Source organism: Hemiscyllium ocellatum, chromosome 1 (assembly GCF_020745735.1).
Source record: "Hemiscyllium ocellatum isolate sHemOce1 chromosome 1, sHemOce1.pat.X.cur, whole genome shotgun sequence".
NCBI classification, from domain to species: Eukaryota; Metazoa; Chordata; class Chondrichthyes; order Orectolobiformes; family Hemiscylliidae; genus Hemiscyllium; species Hemiscyllium ocellatum.
In genome coordinates this window covers 135,657,691-135,679,232 of record NC_083401.1, presented here as the reverse complement: position 1 = coordinate 135,679,232, position 21,542 = coordinate 135,657,691, and the positions used below count along the sequence as shown (strand labels likewise).

Below are 21,542 nucleotides of genomic sequence, written 5' to 3'. Positions count from 1 at the left end.
CTGAACAGTGCCAGGGTAAGTTTTCTGGCAAATCTGACAAAGCAAACTTAAGGCTGTAGAGAAGGTTTTAAACTAAACAGTTGTAGGTTGGGGAAAGGAAAAATTCAAAGGTTAATGAGAAAGGACAAAACAATAGCAAATGATAGTGCTGCAAGAAATGATGACCTGAGTGTGACAGGAAGGGATAGAGCATTAAGAAACATGAAAGCATCAGCAAATAGGGTTCTAGCAAATAAGGAAAGATGATTAAAGGATAGAATGAAAGAATTTATATCAAAATGCATGCAACACTTGTATAAGGATAAAAGAATTAATAAAATGAATAGAAATATGGGTCTGAATAAGAGGTCTCTCCTTTAAGGTGAAAGCAGGAAGAATTTTTTTCTTTAATATTTATAATTCTGTATACAATGATCATTGGATATATTCAAGGTGATGTTGGAAGGTTTTGATCTATGAGAGAGTTGAGGATTATGCGGGCAGACAGGAGAATGGAGTTCAGACTATGATCCAGATACACAGTGATTTTATTTTAGAGAGGAGTTGGCTAAAGGGGTGGAAAGGCTTACTCCTCCTTCTGTTTTTTATAGTCTTGTTATTTCTCAGTAAAACTTACTCTGAGATGCTGTGACAAACTGGAACAGATTTCAGACGGGCAGAGGCAAGGGCAAGTTCAGATCTTGTTCGAAAGGCATCAAATAGAGGCATGAGTTATATACTTTTCTGCACTCTCTCCAATGCATGTTTTGTAATGTGCTGGCAAGAATTAAATGCAATGCTTCAAAAGTGTAAGCTGTCAGGTGCATTGTCAAGGCTTTACATGATCACTGCAATCTTGTATTTTGGCCTTGTTATGCACAATACTGTTAAAGGCAAGACTATTTCCTTAGTGATGTTGCTCCATTTTGGAGTGTAAATAAGATAATTTTAAAAAATACATAATTTTAAAATTCTCTCATGGCCGAGCAGAATTTATTGCTCATCTCTAGATAACCTTGCGAAGGTGGTGGTGAGCTGTTTCTTAAACCACTGCAGTCCATTTGCTGTGTGGGTTGATCCCCACAATGCCATTACAGAGGGAATTCCAGGATTTTGACCCAGCAATATTGGGAACAACAATTTATTTCCAAGTCAGGATGTTGAATTGGAGCTTCCCATGTATCTGCTGAACATGTCCTTGTAGATGGTAGTGGTTGTAGAGTTAAAAAGTGCTGACTAAAAAGCTTCAATGAACCTTTAGATTTTACACTGCTATTGGCCTCTCTTATAAGTTCAATATGTGCAAAGTGTAATTTTGATAGATCATTTATAATTTGTTAAGAATTCAATAGAATAATGTGTGTGAAATGCTAACTGACACAAACATTGAATCAGTAAGAGATTATCCAGAAAAGAAATGAATCAGATGTAAGCAGTTCTTCAATACTGCAAGTAGAAAGAAAGTTATCTCTTGAGATAAAGTACGATAAGTTCCTGTCCAAATCAGAGATGTTGACATTTGTTTTAATTTGTATTGTATCATTTATTTACTTGAATGCTATTCTAATTCAGCCTTTATTTTGATATTTTCTTTTCAAGCCCCGACAATTGAATTTGAGGAAGCAACATACCAAGTGCATGAGCCCCCAGGCCCTGATGGTATTGCGATACTGAATGTCAAAGTGATCAGGAAGGGAGACCAGAACAGGACTTCAAAAGTTCGCTGCAGCACCCGGGATGGATCAGCTCAGTCAGGCATAGACTATAACCCCAAAAGCAGGGTCCTTAAGTTTAGCCCAAGTGAGTAATGTCACAACATTTTAAAGATTTTAAGTTTGATGGATTTAAAAGGATTTGAAACCATAATAGGTTTTCTGTGTTAGGCCAACTGAGTAAACTTGTTATTTGATTGAACTTTATCAATCAATTTGCTGGCTTTTTTAAAATGGAGTGCCTGTAACATCTCCAGTCTGAAGCCTGACCTCTGCAGCTATGTGATAACACTCAATCACTGCAGATATCGGTGATCTCTAAGTTGAGATAGATTGTTCAGGTTCCTGTACACTCCACTGCCCCATGAGCAAAGTGGAATAAATCAAAGGCATTAAACATAAGCTACCAAATACTTTTAGGAAGAAGCAGAAAAAAATCGACATTAACTCATTTCGAAAATGGCATAATGAAATGCAATCTCACATTATTGGGATGAGTCCATTCTTTCTTTTGGGAGGTTTCCATCATTGGCATTTCAGAAATCCATTACCTTAAATATATGGACCTTCAGACCTTTGGGGCTAGTAAGGGACTGAACAAAAATTGCAGTTCTGCTGACCATCAGTAAGAGCAGGCACTGTCTGCAGCAATGTGATTGAAGGAGTTGAGAGCACGGGAAAATCTATAGTAGATCGTGCTGATTGGTTGGCTTCCTCCAGAGACTGAATCAGTGATTGGAAGAGCAGCAGTGGCAACAGAAGGGAACCAGTGACATGAGGGAGCCAGAGCAGTTATTTCTGAGTTGTCCAATTACCACCATGCAGGGGAATTTTGGCTGCAGAAACATCAACCTCCTGAGGGGACTGAGAGGCAGAATAACAAAATGATAAAAAGAGGGACTCTTCACCAATAACAAGGCCAGGAAGTCTTCACTTGACCTCTCAACAGGCTGGATCCTTTATTCCTTTAAATTAAATCTGCATCCTCACCAGACAGATGACTGATAGATTTAGATTCTGGATTAGTGGTGCGAAGAGCACAGCAGTTCAGGCAGCATCCAAGGAGCAGCGAAATCGACATTTCGGGCGAAAGCCCTTCATCAGGAATAAAGGTAGAGAGCCTGAAGCGTGGGGAGATAAGCTAGAGGAGGGTGGGGGTGGGGAGAAAGTGGTATAGAGTACAATGGGTGAGTGAGGGAGGGGATGAAGGTGATAAGTCAGGGAGGAGAGGGTGGAGTGGATAGGTGGAAAAGGAGATGTTCTCCTTCAAGATCCTCTGCTCCACGCTTGCAGCAATGCGCCGGCACCTAACCTCTCTACACTCAGCCCTGCCTCAGCTGAGGGCCACACTCTCTCAGAATTGCAAAGGACCCACTCTGTACTACATCCTCAGGAGAATTCATACTCTCAACAAACAGTATTTCAACTCCATCACAAACGTCAAAAACTGTAAGTACAACCAACTTTTATCTACCCGCCTCCATCACCAGCCCTCCTCAAATATTCCAGAAGATTCCCCCGGCCTCTGCAACTACTTGGACTCCATTAGCCATGTGGCTGATGCAGCTGCCACCCCCATGCTGATTGATGATGTCACTTCTGCCCCCATCATGGCCACTCCCACAGCCACTTCCACCCCTCTCAATTCCTCATGCATCACACGTGACATCACTTCCGCCCTTCTCATCATTGCTGATGCCACACACTCAGTGACTTCCGCCACCCTACTGCTGTGGTCACCACCAATTCCGCCCCCACCAGCGCCACTCACCTGCATTCTGTTGACACGCCCCCCACAGACCCCACTCACTATCCCCACCCCCCAGAACCCCGAGTGGAACACTACCCCTGCTCATGACTCCACCCCCATTCCCCCCACCATCACACCCACTCCAGTTACAGGTTCTGCCCCCACTCCCAGCTCCACACCCACACCACATCCCAGCCCTGCCGAGTTTTCACCATCCCCCCAGACCTCCCCCTCACTGAGGACGAACGATCAGTCCTGAGCAAAGGACTCACCTTCATCCCCCTCCATCCACGCATCAATGAATTTAATACATGCTGTGACGTCAAACAATTCTTCCGTCACCACCGCCTCCGAGCTTACTTACACAATCAGGATTCCTGCCCACCTTCCGAGGACCCCTTCGCTCACCTCCAACACACTGCATCCACCTGGACACCTCGCGCTGGCCTATTACCTGCCCTCGACCTCTTCATTTCCAACTGCCGCCAGGACATTAACCGCCTCAATCTGTCTATACCCCTCCCCCACTCCAACCTCTCACCCTCACAACGCGCAGCCCTCCAATCCCTCTGCTCCAATCCCAACCTCACCATCAAGCCAGCGGATAAAGGGGGCGCAGTGGTAGTGCACTGACCTCTACACCGCTGAAGCCAAACGCCAACACCTCTTCCCTACTGCCCCCTCGACCATGACCCCAACCCTGCCTCATCAAACCATCATCTCCCAGACCATACAGAACCTCATCACCTCAGGAGATCTCCCACCCACAGCTTCCAACCTCATAGTTCAGGAATCCCGCACTGCCCGGTTCTACCTCCTTCTCAAGATCCACAAGCCTGACCACCCTGGCCGACCCATTGTCTCAGCATGCTCCTGCCCCACTGAACTCATCTCTACCTACCTCAACATTGTCCTATCCCCCCAGTCCAGGAACTCCCCACATACGTTCGAGACACCACCCACGCCCTCCACCTCCTCCAAGACTTCCGTTCCCCCAGCCCCCAACGCCTCATCTTCACCATGGACATCCAATCCCTCTACACCTCCATCCGCCATGACCAGGGCCTCCAAGCCCTCCATTTTTTCCTCGCCAGACGTCCCCAACAGTACCCTTCCACTCAGTCGTTTGGCCGAACTGGTCCTCACCCTTAACAATTTCTCCTTCGAATCCTCCCACTTCCTCCAGACCAAAGGGGTAGCCATGGGCACACATATGGGCCCCAGTTATGCCTGTCTCTTTGTTGGCTACGTAGAACAATTGATCTTCCGTAATTACACCGGCACCACTCCCCACCTCTTCCTCCGCTTCATTGATGACTGCATTGGCGCCATCTTGTGCTCCTGCGAGGAGGTTGAGCAACTTATCAACTTCACCAACACATTCCACCCTGACCTTAAATTTACATGGCAAAATCTCTGACACCTCCCTTCCCTTCCTGGACCTCTCCATCTCCATTAATGACGACCGACTTGACACTGACATTTTTTACAAACTCACCGACTCTCTCAGCTACCAGGATTACACTACTTCCCACCCTACCTCTTGCAAAAATGCCATCCCGTATTCCCAATTCCTCCACCTCCACCGTATCTGCTCCCAGGAGGACCAGTTCCACCACAGAACACGCCAGATGGCCTCCTTCTTTAGAGACCACAATTTCCCGTCCCACGTGGTTAAAGATGCCCTCCAACACATCTCATCCACATCCCACACCTCCACCCTCAGACCCCACCCCTCCAACCGTAACAAGGACAGAACGCCCCTGGTGCTCACCTTCCACTCTACAAAATCTTCGCATAAACCAAATCATCCGCTGACATTTCCGTCACCTCCAAAAAGACCCCACCATCAGGGATATATTTCCCTCCCCATCCCTTTCCGCCTTCCGCAAAGACCGTTCCCTCCGTGACTACCTGGTCAGGTCCACGCCCCACGACAACCCACCCTCCCATCCTGGCACCTTCCCCTGCCACCGCAGGAACCGTAAAACCTGTGCTCACACCTCCTCCCTCACCTCTATCCAAGGCCCTAAAGGAGCTTTCCACACCCATCAAAGTTTTACCTGCACATCCACTAATATCATTTATTGTATCCGTTGCTCCCGATGCGGTCTCCTCTACATTGGGGAGACTGGGCGCCTCCTAGCAGAGCGCTTTAGGGAACATCTCCGGGACACCTGCACCAATCAACCACACCGCCCCATGGCCCAACATTTCAAACCCCCTCCCACTCTGCCGAGGACATGGAGGTCCTGGGCCTTCTTCACCGCCGCTCCCTCACCACCCAACACCTGGAGGAAGAACTCATCTTTTGCCTTGGAACACTTTAACTCCAGGGCACCAATGTGGACTTCAAAAGTTTCCTCATTTCCCCTTCCTCCACCTCACCCTAGTTCCAAACTTCCAGCACAGCACTGTCCCTATGACTTGTCCTATCTGCCTAGCTCCTTTTCCACCTATCCACTCCACTCTCTCCTCTCTGACCTATCACCTTCATCCCCTCCCCCACTCACCTATTGTACTCTATGCGACTTTCTCCCCACCCCCACCCTCCTCTAGCTTATCTCTCCACGCTTCAGGCTCACTGCCTTTATTCCTGATGAAGGGCCTTTGCCCAAAACGTCGATTTTGCTGCTCCTTAGATGCTGCCTGAACTGCTGTGCTCTTCCAGCACCATTAATCCAGAATCTGGTTTCCAGTATCTGCAGTCATTGTTTTTACCCCGATAGATTTAGAGCCAAACTGCATTCATCTTAAGGTACTTTTCCAATTTCCAGCCGTTAGAATTGGCCGAGAAGTATTTGCATTTCACCACAGATGACTAAAAATGCTAAAGTCTCCATTCCCTCATTTTGCAGTGAATTTACTGCTTTGTGATGTAAGGTATACACAATACTTTAACTCACAGAAATTTCAAACCTTTTTGTCTTTGACCGCTATCGTCCCCGTATTAGTTTTGAAGTTGTGCAGAAATTAATCTGTAATAAAGCTGTGATTTTCACTGAGATTTAAGTCTTTGGCTTATTACCTGCTGATCTCCATCCAGAACCAATACCCATATTGTGAAAATATTCAGAATTACAACTGCACCATGATTTATAATTTTTGAATCGCAGCTGCTTTTTTCCTTAAACCTAATGCACATTGTAAATATTACAGGCTCAATTGAGGTCAATGGAAGGGAAATCATACTAGGTCTATGATGGGCAGCTAACCTGCTTCACCCTTTCTATCCTGACACGCAGAAGGTGACAGAGGCCTGGAATGCTTTGCCCGTGGAAGTGGTGGGGGCGGGAATGATAGTATCATTTAAGATGTATCTATAAAGATCCATGAATGGCAGAGAGCAAAGGGATACAGATCCTTAGAAAATAGGTGGCAAATTTAGACAGAGGATCTGGATCAGTGCAGGCTTGGAGGGCTGCACTGCCCTTTCCTGGGCTGTAAGTTTCTTTGTTCCTACAAAAGTTGGAAACTATCCCTGTGTGCTATGTACAAGGACCAATCACAAATACAGAAATAGTGACCTTGTAATGTAACACCAGGAAATAATGCTATGATGCTGAGGAAGTCTTCATCAGGGAGGATGTTGCTAAACCTTTGCTCCTATGTACTTCAGCTTTGAGGTCCAATTTTTTTTTTTGTTTTGAAAATACTGCATTGCCACTGTGAGGTGAGATTTAGTGTACCATTACTGACACTGCAATCAGTAGGTGCTGTGAACTCATTAGCCACTCATTACCAATATTGATTTTTTTCTCTATAGGCATTGACCACATTCTATTTAAAGTAGAAATCCTGTCCAATGATGATCGAGAATGGCATGAATCATTTTCTCTGGTGCTGGGCCCAGACGATCCAGTTGAGGCGATTCTTGGTGACATCACCATGGCCACAGTGACCATTCTTGACCAGGAGGCAGCAGGAAGCCTAATTTTGCCAGCACCACCTATTGTAAGTGGGCATATTAATCGCCAGTTGATATATTTGTACTGAATCTCCTGGGTTTATTCCAGTTTATATATGAAGCCTCCATTTATTATTATTGCTGGAATACCACCATCTGTACTGATGTGTTGTTACTGTATATTTGCTGATACTGTATGTGTTGATGTGATAAACAGTTAAGAAAGTATTTTCTGATCAGGTTTGCTTGATTTTTGGATGTGAAATTGTATAGCTTGGTCAGTGAAATGGGCAGAAATGATTTGCTTTGAATATGTATCAACTTTACATCATTCACCAATTTCCAGCTGCTGAGATCTGAAAAATCAGGCAATTCCACCTCAAAGAGATGGCAGCTTAGATACATTCTAATCAACCCGTTCAGAAACATCATTTGACTTTCTGGAACAAGTCGGACTTGAATTCAGGCCTCCTGTCTCAGCGGTATGGGCAGTACCACTGTGCCACAAAGCCCTTAGAGAACAGTTTAAGTAAAATATTAAAACATACAACACGTGAACCCCCATGATTCATAGTTACAGCCCAATGACATGAAATCACTAGATTGGCAACTACTGGAAGAAGAGAGAAGTTCATATATAAAGACTTTATGCCAGGCGTTCTGCTGCAACTTCACTTTTGACACCAGTGCCAATGATGTCATCAATACTTTCCAATCAAATGGAAATATCCCCATTTACATTTTTTTGGAGAAAAAAAGAGGTTCAGAAGTGTGAACTAGGCAAATGTATCTGTGTTCTTCTCCTCCTCAGTCTGTACATATTTTGAGTATTTTTAGAAGTCTCTGTGCTTAGTTTCAGCAGCCATTCACTGCAGATGAAAGCTGCTGTTGCCAATGGAGGCAGCGATTGTGGACTCAATGGCACAGGAAAAAAGTGTTAGTGGATGCCAGGGTTGACCTATCTGGATGGTGCCATGAAGTGGTTCATAGAATTTGTTCTCCAGTTATCTACCTCATTCTGTACAGATTCCTGTGGGTGATGAGCTACTTATTCATTGATCTGTTCCTGCACATTTGGTGTCCAGTTAATTTTATGCCTGCTTTTAGCATTGTCTCTATTCACCTTTGGCAAAGACTGTCAATGGATTGAAATGTACTTCAGGACTATGAAGAATTTTTCCACTTTTTTAAATATTTCCCTTTAACTGTCACTTTCTTTGAAATGTCACTTGCACAAACTGTTCTGCTTTCGGAAGACATTCAGGTCAGCACCCAGAGCTGAATATGATAATATGCTGATTGTGTAAACTGCACAGTTTGGGTAAGCATTATTTCTGTTTAAGCTATTCAGAAATAAATTGCACCCATAGGGTCAACTTTCTTGAGTACCCATTCAGGAACTAAATTAACTAGAATTATTGTTCCTGCAAATCATCTTCTGTCTCTGTGCCAAGACAGTGCATTTGGAGTGGTTGAAGATTAGACTTTGAAGCTGGTTTTGGGTCTGCTGGATTCTTGCCACTTCTGAAAGCCTAACCTGAAGTGTGGGCAGGCATCTTTTGTGAGTGTTCCTTTGGATGTCACGGAAAGGAATTTTTTTAATGTGATCTACTGAAATTCCTATTAACATGCCAGGGCCTGGTCCTGCTCAATGTATGGTGCCCAAACCTTTTTTGAAAGGTTCTGTATCTGGGTGCATGTAATCACATCACCGTTCGACTTAATGTAGACTTCAACGTTATGCTACAGACCCACACGACCTTGAAGAGATTTCAAACTTATGCTGCAGGGGCACTTGTGTTTCTCATCTGTGGTGCTGTGGATTTTCAGGGCCATTACATGCAGTTGAACTATAATTGCATGATGTTCTTTCTTTTGTTTCAGGACAGGATCAAAAATAAATGTGGAAACAATTAAATTTACAAATGCTTGGATAGAAAATCTGAGTGCAAAAGTTAGAATGTGTTACGCCTGTATTTTTCAGTGGTAGGATAAACACAAAGCTACCACGTTACATTTGGGTCACTCTAGTCTTTTTGTGAAATGTGATTTATAAGGTGCTTCAGTACATTTGGGTTGGATGTTTATTGTTGTCTGTATTACTCTAGGTTGTATCTTTGGTTGATTATGACCACGTTGAAGAAGTGACAAAGGAAGGAACCAAGAAGAACCCATCTCCTGGCTACCCACTGGTGTGTGTGACACCGTGTGACACACATTTTCCGAAGTACTCTGCTATGAAAGAACGCTGTGATGAGGCAGGAATTAATCAGTCTACAGTTCGTTTCAGCTGGGAAGTAGCCACACCCACTGATACAAGTGGAGCCAGGTCTCCCTTTGAGACTGTAACAGATACTACTCCCTTTACTAGCATCAACCATATGGTAAGTGTTGAAAACAATACAACCAGCAGGGAATTTGCAACAACTTAAAAGGTCATACAAAAATTAAGATACCCGGTTATTTTATTAACCTTTTAGCAGTGCAAAATTTAAAATGAATGCATTAGGCATTATAGAAATGACAGTTGGCTCAATGTAAAGAGAGAGGAGCAGGAAGAATGTAGTAAAATAGTCAGTTTGATGGGCTTGAGATTATCTGAAGAGTGATAGGTATATTCCAGCTGGTGACCTTGTAGGATTAATATGAGTCGCTGTTTCTCCTGCTTTCAAGCTTAACGTACAATATTTATTTTAGTTTAAAATCTCATTGCCTCTAGTTTTTTTTTGTAAATTATATAATTCATTCTTTTGATATTGGTGTCAATGGTGAGACCGGCATTCATAACCCATCCCCGGTTGGCCTGAGAAAGCTACAATGTGCCATCTTTTTAAAATCTTGCAATCATGTGGTGAAAGCATTCATACAACATGGCAGGGAGTTGTACACTTCAGTGAGGGGCATATGCCTGTGTCAGCCTGGTGTGAAATAGGGAAGTTGTGGTATTCTAATGCACCTCTGCCCATCTCACTCTAGACAGTATAGATTTCAGGTTTTCTTTAACCAATTCCCTTTGATCCTGAAAACACTAATTCATAGTCAACTCTCTCATTCCTCTTTCCTGTTACCATACTTCATAAAGTAACCATTTGAATGTCATTGACAGCTAGTTTTTACTTTATGAGAAAAGATGATCATAAATAAATCAAATGGTATCATCACTGATTTTGTTTTTGGAAGTACAGGGTTTGAATTGAAACTCAGTCAAATTCTACACTTCTTTTGGAATTTTACAGAAACCACTTGAAAGCATTGGCTTGTGTGAAAACTGAGTTGTGACCCTTCGAGTCACATGAAATTATAAAGTAACTGTACTAGTGTGCGCTACCCTCAGTTCTTCCAACGGGTGGCGCTGTAACCTTGAAAGACCACAATTACAGCAATTTACATTTATATAACACCTTTTACATGGAAAAATACAGCTCCAGGTGCTTCCCAGAAGCATAGTTTAACCATAAATCAACAGCGCGACAGAAGAAAATATAGCAGGAAGGTGAACAAAAGCTAGTCTGAAAAATGTGTTTTAATGAAGGTCTGAGAGGGAAAATCTGAGAGAAAAGAGTGTCACGATTGAATTTCTGTTTACAAAGCATCCTTGACGGCCTCTCACAATATCCCAAAATGTTTCATAGCTGATCAAGTATTTCTAAAGTGTAGGCATGATTGAGAAAGAAAAGGAGTCAATAATAGTTCTTTGGGGATCTCCAAGGGGATAGGAAAAGAATCCATTGTTGAAGACTCTCTGGCATTTATTTGGTAGGTAAGAGGAGTGTACAATGCCACTGAGCCAGTTAATGACAGAGGAGGTGTGGGGAGTCCTGACAGGAGAGATTCAGATATGGAATTATAGGGAAGTGATAACATATTCAGTGATTACAGAGAAGAAAGTGAAGTATGAAAGTAAATAAAGGAAGAGACAATTTTTCTACTTGTGAACGACATTTATTGCCCCTTCCTAATTACCATTAAGAAGCTGGTGGTGAGCTGTTGTCTTACTACTGCAGTCTATGTAGCATGGCTACATGCACATTGCTTTAGGAAGATCTCCAGGATTTTGACTGTGCACAATTCCTGATGAAGGGCTTTTGCCCAAAACATCGATTTTCCTGCTCCTCAGATGCTGCCTGACCTGCTGTGCTTTTCCAGCACCACACTCTCGACTCTAATCTCCAACAACTGCAGATCTCACTTTCGCACATTTAAGGAATGTCAATACGGTTTCACCATGGGATGGAGAGAAACACACAGGTGATCCCATGCACCTGCTGCCCTTGCCCTTCGAGGTGGCTGAGTTTGCAAGTTCGAAAGGTGACATTGAAGGATTAACAATATTAGGGACGCTTTAGAAATGCAAGTCATGTATACTACAATTAAAAATATGTGCAAGTTAATCCTCTTAAAATTTTTCTCAGTTGTGTGGACATAACTTTAAGCATAAAACACAAATTAGGCAATTTCTGCCATATCTGAAAAAATAAAAACTATTTTAGCATACAGTAACATGCAAAGGTGCTGTTTGCAACTTATTTTGCCAATGTCAGATGTGACTGATGTCGGTATTGTGTAAGAACTAAAGCCCATCTACTTTCACCCACCACCACATAAAACATCAACCCATTATGCCTCCCTAAAAGCAGGAAAAAGAGTGAAATTACCAGGGTTTAAAACTGGGCTTCCCAGCATCCAGTTCACTGCTCAAATCAAAGGAGCTAACAGAATTTACCCATGCAAAAGTGAGATTATTTCTCCAACTCCAATCAAAGCACCCTATAAAAGATTATATTGCAAAACTTCCTGCTGGAGCAATATCACATGACCTTCCCCGATGGCCAATAGAATAGTTTCACAACAAGTGCACAGCCTGTCAGTTGGAGAGTTAATACCATTAGTGCAATTAACTTTCATGAGCTGAATGGCCTCTCATTCCTGACTTCTCTTATTCTTTATAAAGCAAACTGCTTCAGGAACTGAACATAACTTAAAAACATTTTCCAAAAAAGTGGCAAAAGCAATCATATTATGAGAATTTTAATTGTATGCAGTGTATCATTCCCATTAATATTTTCTATCCATCTATTTATGTTCTGTGTTTGACCAGGTTGAGCCAATGGGATGGATTTCCGATGACAAAATGTTGATTTTACTTTTGCAAAACAGATTTTGCTGTAATATTTAAAACCTTGATAACGTGAATCTATCATAACCACCCAATTTCCTGCACTCTGGAACATTCTTGTCAGTCTTAAGCTAAAACATTTGCTTCACAGGCAGTGATTTTTGAGAGTTTCTTTTGCAACAAGTGAAGCTAATCAAGCATAAATCCACAAAGAAATCCATTGTTGCTTTTGTACATCAATCCTGTAAGTTTACTGAACTATTACTAAAATAGTTGATAGGGAGAATCATCAAGAATGCATTCAAATGCCTTTCAGAATTACTTAAGACATATCACCTCCAAGTAAATTTCCATATGCCACTTTTTGGAAAGAAGGTTTCTATCAGGTAAGCCAGATATCTAACTGAACACTGATAGGAAAACTGTGAACTCTACTGTTATAAAGCGTTTGCCAATAAGTCGTAAAGTCCCAAGATTAAGAACCTGTTGTGTTGACCAGGGCAAGGTATCAAATTCCATCCATGACAATGGAAGAGTGTGTCATTGGTTCTCATCAGTTAAAATCCATTCAATTAGGAAATTAAAGGGGTAGAATTCCTGCTTGCTTGCACCACCAAAAATAACAGTCTAGGTGCAATTGGTTAACCAAGCATGAAAGAACCAGGGAATTTTAAAACTGGGATACACACAAAGCCAATTTAATATTTGCCATGATCTTTTGTGCCAATTCGGGATTTAATTTTCTTGGATCAGGCTGTGTATATTGAAATGGCAACGCTTGTCCTTTGCATTGGTTTGAGAAGATTCTTCAAATTGTCCTAACTATTATTACGCATGCACGAAGTAGTCAATTTTTAAAAGTTATGAAAGATTTTCTCATAAAATATGTAATTTCATAAATTGACCAATGTACATCAATGAGACTATTAAAAGGTTCATTTTTTTCCCCTTCATCATTATCAGTTCAAATTCAGTTCTCATAGATGGAAGATTAGACATATTTTACTAGAAAGAAAATTGCATCAATTTACCACTCTTAAGTATATCAATATATACTTAGCTCTTTAATGGAAGAATTTTATGTTTATGATTAGGCAAGTTAAGTTTGAATTAAGACCTAAGCAGCACAACTTCAAATATATTTTGTGTATGGTTTGTGATCAAAACAAAATCTCCACTGCATTTTATCATGTTTGGTCAGTAGGTTACTTTGCTGAATAAGTTTTAACAAAAGTAACAATGACCCCTGCTGAAACCAAATGTTAGAATCTGGATGTGAAAAAGACCTCCTGTTTGCAGTTATTGATGTGTTAATTGCATTTGAAATGTATGATTTTGGAAATGCAATTCTGTCGCAAATGCTATTTTACTATTGAAAAAGAAATTTTTACCTGCAGTCAGACAAACAGCTTCATCTTACAGAATATTTCACTCTGATGGGAGACTATACTGACATAATGCTGAATACAACACAGGGAAAAATTAAACTTAGTACACTCTCTTCCACTCTCAACACTGAGCCTTCAGCCTGTGCACAGCATTAACAAGATCAATGGAAACTGATACATTATGGTCCCAGGACACGATTCCCCTATAGCCATAACTTTACTGTGAAGAAAACTGATAAATCTGTGCTGTTACTGTCAACATTGAGCATGGTGCTAAAACAGCAGTTTGGGAATATACAGCAATTCACAGCATCTCTGTGTGTAAATACTAAATGTTTCATCTGTCAGGTAATAAGAAACAAATGCGCAGTAATAGCTAGTGTGGGGCATTTCTTTAAAAGAAACCTCAGGTAGTTTAATATAAATTGAGATTCGCTATGTTTACCACGCTGCGTTACATTTGCATTTGGAGATGTTTAAAACAATTCTTGACAAATGTATTCACATTTTTATTTTTGTAGGCCTCAAAAATATACAGAAACCTTCATTGATGAATAGCTATCATTACTGACTGTTTGGAATATCTCCCAAACTGCTGAATACATATTAAATGAATTACTACCATAATTCCCAAATTCAGAAGGATTATCAATTTTACGTTGAAAACAGAAACTATCCACAATGATACACTGAAGGAGCTTAGAAATTTAGTATTAACAATGTTTCATTTATATCCAAAAATGTGAATCAGAAACAGGCCTTTAAGCTCTTCAGAGCTGAAAATGTGTTGCTGGAAAAGCATAGCAGGTCAGGCAGCGTCCAAAGAGCAGGAGAATTGACGTTTCGGGCATGAGCCCTTCTTCAGGAATGAGGAGAGTGTGCCAAGCAGGCTAAGATAAAAAGTAGGGAGGAGGGACTTGGGGGAGGGGCGTTGGAATTGCGATAGTTGGAAGGAGGTCAAGGTGAGGGTGATAGACCGGAGTGGGGTGGGGGCGGAGAGGTCAGGAAGAAGATTGCAGGTTAGGAAGGGGGTGCTGAGTTCGAGGGAGTTGACTGAGACAAGGTGGGGGGAGGGGAAATGAGGAAACTGGAGAAATCTGAGTTCATCCCTTGTGGTTGGAGGGTTCCTAGGCGGAAGATGATGTGCTCTTCCTCCAGCCGTCGTGTTGCTATGGTCCATAGCAACACGACGGCTGGAGGAAGAGTGCCTCATCCTCTGCCTAGGAACCCTCCAACCACAAGGGATGAACTCAGATTTCTCCAGTTTCCTCATTTCCCCTCCCCCCATCTTGTCTCAGTCCCAACCCACGAACTCAGCACCCCCTTCCTAACCTGCAATCTTCTTCCTGACCTCTCCGCCCCCACCCCACTCCGGTCTATCACCCTCACCTTGACCTCCTTCCAACTATCGCAATTCCAACGCCCCTCCCCCAAGTCCCTCCTCCCTACTTTTTATCTTAGCCTGCTTGGCATACTCTCCTTATTCCTGAAGAAGGGCTCATGCCCGAAACGTCGATTCTCCTGTTCTTTGGATGCTGCCTGACCTGCTGCGCTTTTCCAGCAACACATTTTCAGCTCTGATCTCCAGCATCTGCAGTCTTCACTTTCTCCTTTAAGCTCTTCAGCCTGTTTTGTCCTTCAATAAAATGTTAATTTATTTGATTGCAACTTCAAATCTCTGATAACTTTTCATCCCCTTGCTTAATCAGAATCTATTTCTGCCTTAGAGATATTCAAGTGCTCAGCTTTCACCATCTTATGAGGAAGAGATTTCCTCAGATGATTAACTTCTGAGAGAAAATAAATCGCCTAATCCCGGTTTTGAATGGGTGACCTTTGATTTTTAACAGCGATCCCTACTTCTAGATTCTCCCATGAAAGGAAATATTCTCTCCACAAATAACATGTCAAGATCCTTTAAGATTTCATATGTTTTAATCAAATTGCTTCTTAATTTTCTAAAATCAAGCAGGTGTAAGGTTTCCTCTTAAGGCAACTCACACATTCCAGGTATTAGTTTAGTCAACTTTCTCAGCACTGCCTTCAAAATGTAGTTGAGGAGATTTATGTCATGGAGTCTTACTCCATGGAAGTTGAGTTGGGATGTTACACTGATTTGATACCAGACCCAGCAAACAGAAAAGGGATTTTTACATTGTTCGGTAACCGAGGTGAAAAGACAGTGCTCTAAATCTTTGCACAAAATTGTCAGATTGACTCTCAATAATTTAAGTCCCTTCTTAAGCTTTGTAAAACTGATAAACAGCCGATGTTGTGCTGAAGAAACATTTGGGACCAATCTTCATCATTTGAGACCTTTCTGAATTTGGGATGAAAATTGTTTTATATATGTGTGCCACACATGGATGTGAGCATCACTGATAAGGCCAGCATTTATTGCCTGTCTCTAATCACACTTGGGCTTAGCAGCTTGCTGGGTTATTTCATGTAAATAACAATATATGGGCAGTTAGGAATAAATTGCATTACTGTGGGTCTGAAGTCACATGTAGGCCAGACCAGGTAAGGATGGCAAATTTCCTTTTCTATCGGACATTAATGAACTAGATGGGTTTTTGACAATCTGCAATGGTAACCATTGATCCAGCATTTAATTTTAGACTTTTATTTAACTGAGGTTGCACCACCACTGTTGTGATGGGGTTTTGGATTACTCATCTAGTGACATTGCTACAATGCCATCATCTCCCCAGGGATTGTGAAGAGCTTTCTTATCCTATAATCGTCTGAAGAGCAGATTGACACTACCAACCAAGTCCAAATAAATGACAAGCCAACATATGAAGTGGCTTTTACCTAAGTTGGGAGAATATCTCTTATCTTCTCTCTTGATTTGGGCTAAACAGAATACAGAGGGGCTGCCAAAACAGAGGGAAGAATTATAAAAGGAAACAAAACACAGAAAGACATAGATTGTGTGGTTTAAATAAGTTATTTAACTTTAAACTGCAGTCACTGATTAAAGGAAATGATTGGTAATTTTACAATCTTCAAGCAAACCCAGACATTAAAGGAATCTTTCCTTCAGAATAGTGAATAGGTAGAATAGTCTGTCATCAAAGATAATTAATGCAATGCTAATTAAAACTTAAAAATAGTTGAACGGATGTCTGATTATAAAAAGGATTGAAGTCTCTAAAGTACTGTGTAGGGATTGATGATCAAATACTCTTTGTGCAGCTTTAGCTTTAGGCCTTTTGGCACCATCAGTGCACTATCTATAGAATGTGCTAAAGCAGGCTGGGTGATACAGGCTGTGACATTTGACTGGCACCATGGAGTTTTAATCACTTCCTTGGGGTTGGAGGAAGGGTGGGGTGGGGAGAAAACATGCTAGAATTTGTTTCCTTGGATTTTGAGAGATGAAACAAATTCACCAGACTTGTTTACATGATAATTTGTATTCATGTTGAACTTTTAAGTAATAAAGTATCTTTGTAAGTACTAAGATACTTTTCATGAAATTGCAAGATGTGACAGCAAACCCATAATGATGCAGATGTGAAAAGCTTTAGTAAAAGCAGGTGATTAGAGAACTTGAGTGGTTTAGGCAGAGAATGTCAAAGTTTTTGGGCCTAGACAGTTAAAATCATAGCCATTAAAAGTGCAGAAATTAAAATAGGGGTGAGAGTTAAGAAGCTCCAACAGCTCAGCATTGTGGAGCCGGAGGGTATTACAGAGACCTGTAGGCATTTGGACGTAACAATGACATTTTTAAAACCTTGGCATTACTTATCCAGGATCCAGCATAGGTCAGTCAATGCAGGGGTGGTGTGTGTATGTAATTTGGTGTGAGTGAATTCAGGATTTGCATAACCTCAGAATGTAAGACATCATCCAGAAGTGCATTGGGATAGTCAAGTCTATAGATCACAAAGACACGATTGAAAGTTTTATTTGCAGATGAGCTGAGATGGTGCAGAGTCAGATGATGATAAGAAGAGGTTAAAGGTAATGTGGGTATATGATTGAAAGCTGACCAGCCTGTCAGGTTCCAGAATACTACCCAAGCAAAGTGTGGTTTGATAGGGCTTCCTGCAAAGAGCCAGTACAAGTCTCTCACCAGCTCTTCATTAGTGTGTGAGACCCCTGACTATCACACAACAATCCAATCCCAGGTCTCCAAGCATATATAATAGAATTTTCCCCATTGTATTATAGTATACTTGATGTTGTTACTAAGCTTTTAAAATACTTATCCAGAAAACTAATGTTTCTTCCCATAATCTTGCCATCTTGCACTAGGTTCTGGATAGTATCTATTTCAGCCGGCGATTCCATGTCCGGTGTGTTGCTAAGGCGGTTGACAAGGCTGGCCATATTGGAACACCACTGCGGAGCAATATTGTCACCATAGGAACAGATAGTTCTATATGTCACACACCTGTAGTGGCAGGAACAGCAAGGGGATTCCAGGCCCAATCTTTCATTGCAACTTTGAGGTACTTAGATGTCAAGCACAAGGAGCATCCTAACAGGTACTGTACAGAGAGCTGATCATTACTTTGATTGCACAGCCTTCACAATGCATTGACAAAATTAAAAGCTGTGTGAAAACCCAAATATTGTGACAGGTATTCATAAACTGTTTTCCAGTATTACCAATATTTTCTGTTTCAGCTGAATCCCTCTGTGCTGCAGTAAATTTTAGTTTCAACATCTGATCATTTTCACTGCAGCTCAACTATGTAGTCACACATCCTGTACACATCCCACTGTCTACTGTCATGCTTTGGTTTCCCAATCAAGAATTCATGAATTTCTATATCCGGTTTGTTTTAACAGCTAATCTCAGCTGTAAGACCAGTCGGGGTGATGCAGTGGGATTCAAGTGAGTCCTTGATCTCAAGAAGGTGAGGGTAGGACCAGTCCCAGCAGTGATCTTTTGTGGGATCATTGTCTAAGGGCAAGTGAAAAATGGCTACGTCTATGTTCCAGAGATCTACTCCCCTGCCTGTGGAACAAGATATCAGCATGACTTGGCAGTCTGAGAAAAGAAGCAGCAGATGATGATTATGAAAGGGAAAGAAATGATTGTAAATTGTGAAAGTGTCCCTTGTTGGGAAAGTTAAGTAATGCTTTTTAATTTAGTTTACATCGCGATCATGCTACAAAGCTGCAATGTAATCAATACACACATTATAGTGTTAAACAGTGACTGAAATTTGGAATTAGTAGTTTACTCCAGCAAACTGTTTTATGACTGCAATTTAGTGCTGCACCTTTTTAAATTTAATGAGTCGATCTGCCATTGCATTGTTCATAATTGTACATGGACCGGGATAAAAGATCTAGCAGTCTATATTATGTGGCATTTCATGGCACACCTATTTGGAAGTAGCATTCAAAGGGTGTGCACCTTGAGAATTTATGAGTCTCCAGACTGTGAGCAAATTTTCACGTTAGAGGTGGGAAGTGAGCATTCAGCAGTTACCAAATATGGCGCATCTGCCTCAAGGAAAACATAACTTGCAGGAAAAGCTCAGCAGATCTGGCAGTATCTGTGGAGAGAAATTAGGTTAACATTTCGGGTCAATTGACCCTTCTTTAGAACTCCAAATAATAGTATTTCCCTGCTATTCATCTGTACGCACAGAATACAAAACCATATAGTAATAATAATATAATGGAAAAACTTGTTTTAAAAATAAGCCATTCCATAATTTTCCTAAAGTGCTGTTACAGCAACTTGATAAAAATATCAATTAAAAAAAACTTGAAAACTATAAATACATGACACCACTTTCCATTGTATAACTAAAAATTAGATTTTTGAAAGTCCAAGCTTCCATTAGCTTGATGCATAGTTGGAAAAAACCACAGTTTTTGACACTTCTAAAATGCCATTAACCATGAATTCTTGAGAAGCTAGTCTATATCCGTGAAAACTGAGTGGCTAAGATATGACTAAGATAAGACAATAGAGGTGGCCAATTTGGGAATAAGGGAAGCAGAATCGCTGCCCACACCCTTTGTCCATGCTGGTAAAAATGGGAAGGCTGGGAATGGGATAGGAATTACAGAAGCAGTCTAATCTGCCACTTTCAAAGTTCAGGCTGCTCAAAAATCCAGTCCTACCATTTTCCATTCATTTGAATTTGTGACATCTCAAGAAGCACTTTGTTTTCATGCACTGCTTCACTGGAAGCATCAGCATTTCCATACAGATCAGTGAAAATGCATATTGTAACAATCTAAAGTTACTAATTAATGTCATATACTATTCTCATTATCGGCTCTTTCACTAATGTATATTTTATCAATTTATGCTCCTGGTACAAGCTTTGTACTTTACAGTGTATGCAGACTTTCAGTTTAAGATGGAGATGCATAAGTGATGGAGGAATTATTGAAGGGAATAGAGGAAGGGGTTCAAAAATACAATTTTTAATAAAAAAAGAGGAACCAGAGAATATCTTGCTCTCCAGGATAACTCTGCAGTAATGGAGTAACTTGGACACAGAGAATTACGTATAGCATTGCTTTAATGGTCAGTTCCAGATTCAGAGCTGACCACCTTCTGTTTTCTTCTGTTTTCCTTTGGGGAGACTGAGAGAGAGAGAGAGAGAGAAAACCATAATGTAGAAGAAGAATGTTGTTAAATGGGTATATGAAACAGCAGTGCCAATACGTTTGTTGGCTGGGAGTGAGAAAGTTTGTGAGTTTGAGAAAGTGTTTGCAAAGATACCAGAACTAGCACCATCTAGCCATGTGTAGACAATATCAATATGATCTGTAAAGGAAGGCCAATATCAATTATTAGTGAAATGATTAACTGGTCAAATGTACAAATGTTAGACATGGCGAGGCTTGATGAGATGGCTAGAACACATTTATGAGTGGAACATCTTTTGGAGAATAAGGCTTAATGAAAGAAAAATAAATGAGATTGGTGAATTGTGGTGAAAACTAAAATGATCAAGGTTGAGGGGAGTTGCGAGGACACTAGGTATGAAGACAAATGAGAAGATAGATTTTGAAGGAAAAGTAGGAGAATAGTAGAGTATTAGGTGATTTTAAAAAAATGAGATGTTAGCAGAGAGGATAAGAAACAAGCTGAGGCTTCTAATACAAGCCAAGTGTGGAGAAAATGGTGAAATGTGTAGCCAGGCCGGCTTTGTGCATGGGAAATCATGTCTCACAAACTTGATTGAGTTTTTTTGAAGAAGTAACAAAGAAGATTGATGAGGGCAGAACAGTAGATGTGATCTATGGGGACTTCAGTAAGGCGTTCGACAAGGTTCCACATGGGAGACTGATTAGCAAGCTTAGATCTCATGGAATACAGGGAGAACTAGCCATTTGGATACAGAACTGACTCAAAGGTAGAAGACAGAGAGGGTGGTGGTGGAGGGTTGTTTTTCAGACTGGACACCTGTGATCAGTGGAGTGCCACAAGGATCGGTGCTGGGCCCTCTACCTTTTGTCATTTACATAAATGATTTGGATGCAAGCATAAGAGGTACAGTTAGTAATTTTGCAGATGACACCAAAATTGAGGGTGTAGTGGACAGCGAAGAGGGTTACCTCAAATTACAACAGGATCTGGACCAGATGGGCCAATGGGCTGAGAAGTGGCAGATGGAGTTTAATTCAGATAAATGCGAGGTGCTGCATTTTGGGAAAGCAAATCTTAGCAGGACTTATTCACTTAATGGTAAGGTCCTAG

The 21,542-nt window shown here is 41.3% G+C and overlaps 1 protein-coding gene across 2 annotated transcripts in view; it reads left to right on the top strand.

The window, feature by feature from the left end:
* The window catches only part of fras1 (Fraser extracellular matrix complex subunit 1), a 439,192-nt gene that overhangs the window by 379,771 nt on the left and 37,879 nt on the right, over positions 1-21,542 (top strand). For both annotated transcript variants that reach the window (XM_060826343.1, XM_060826334.1), the window contains 4 exons: positions 1,579-1,779; positions 7,208-7,395; positions 9,457-9,732; positions 18,119-18,351. In XM_060826343.1, the coding sequence (XP_060682326.1) occupies positions 1,579-1,779; positions 7,208-7,395; positions 9,457-9,732; positions 18,119-18,351 (898 nt within the window). The remainder of the gene's footprint in view (positions 1-1,578; positions 1,780-7,207; positions 7,396-9,456; positions 9,733-18,118; positions 18,352-21,542) is intronic.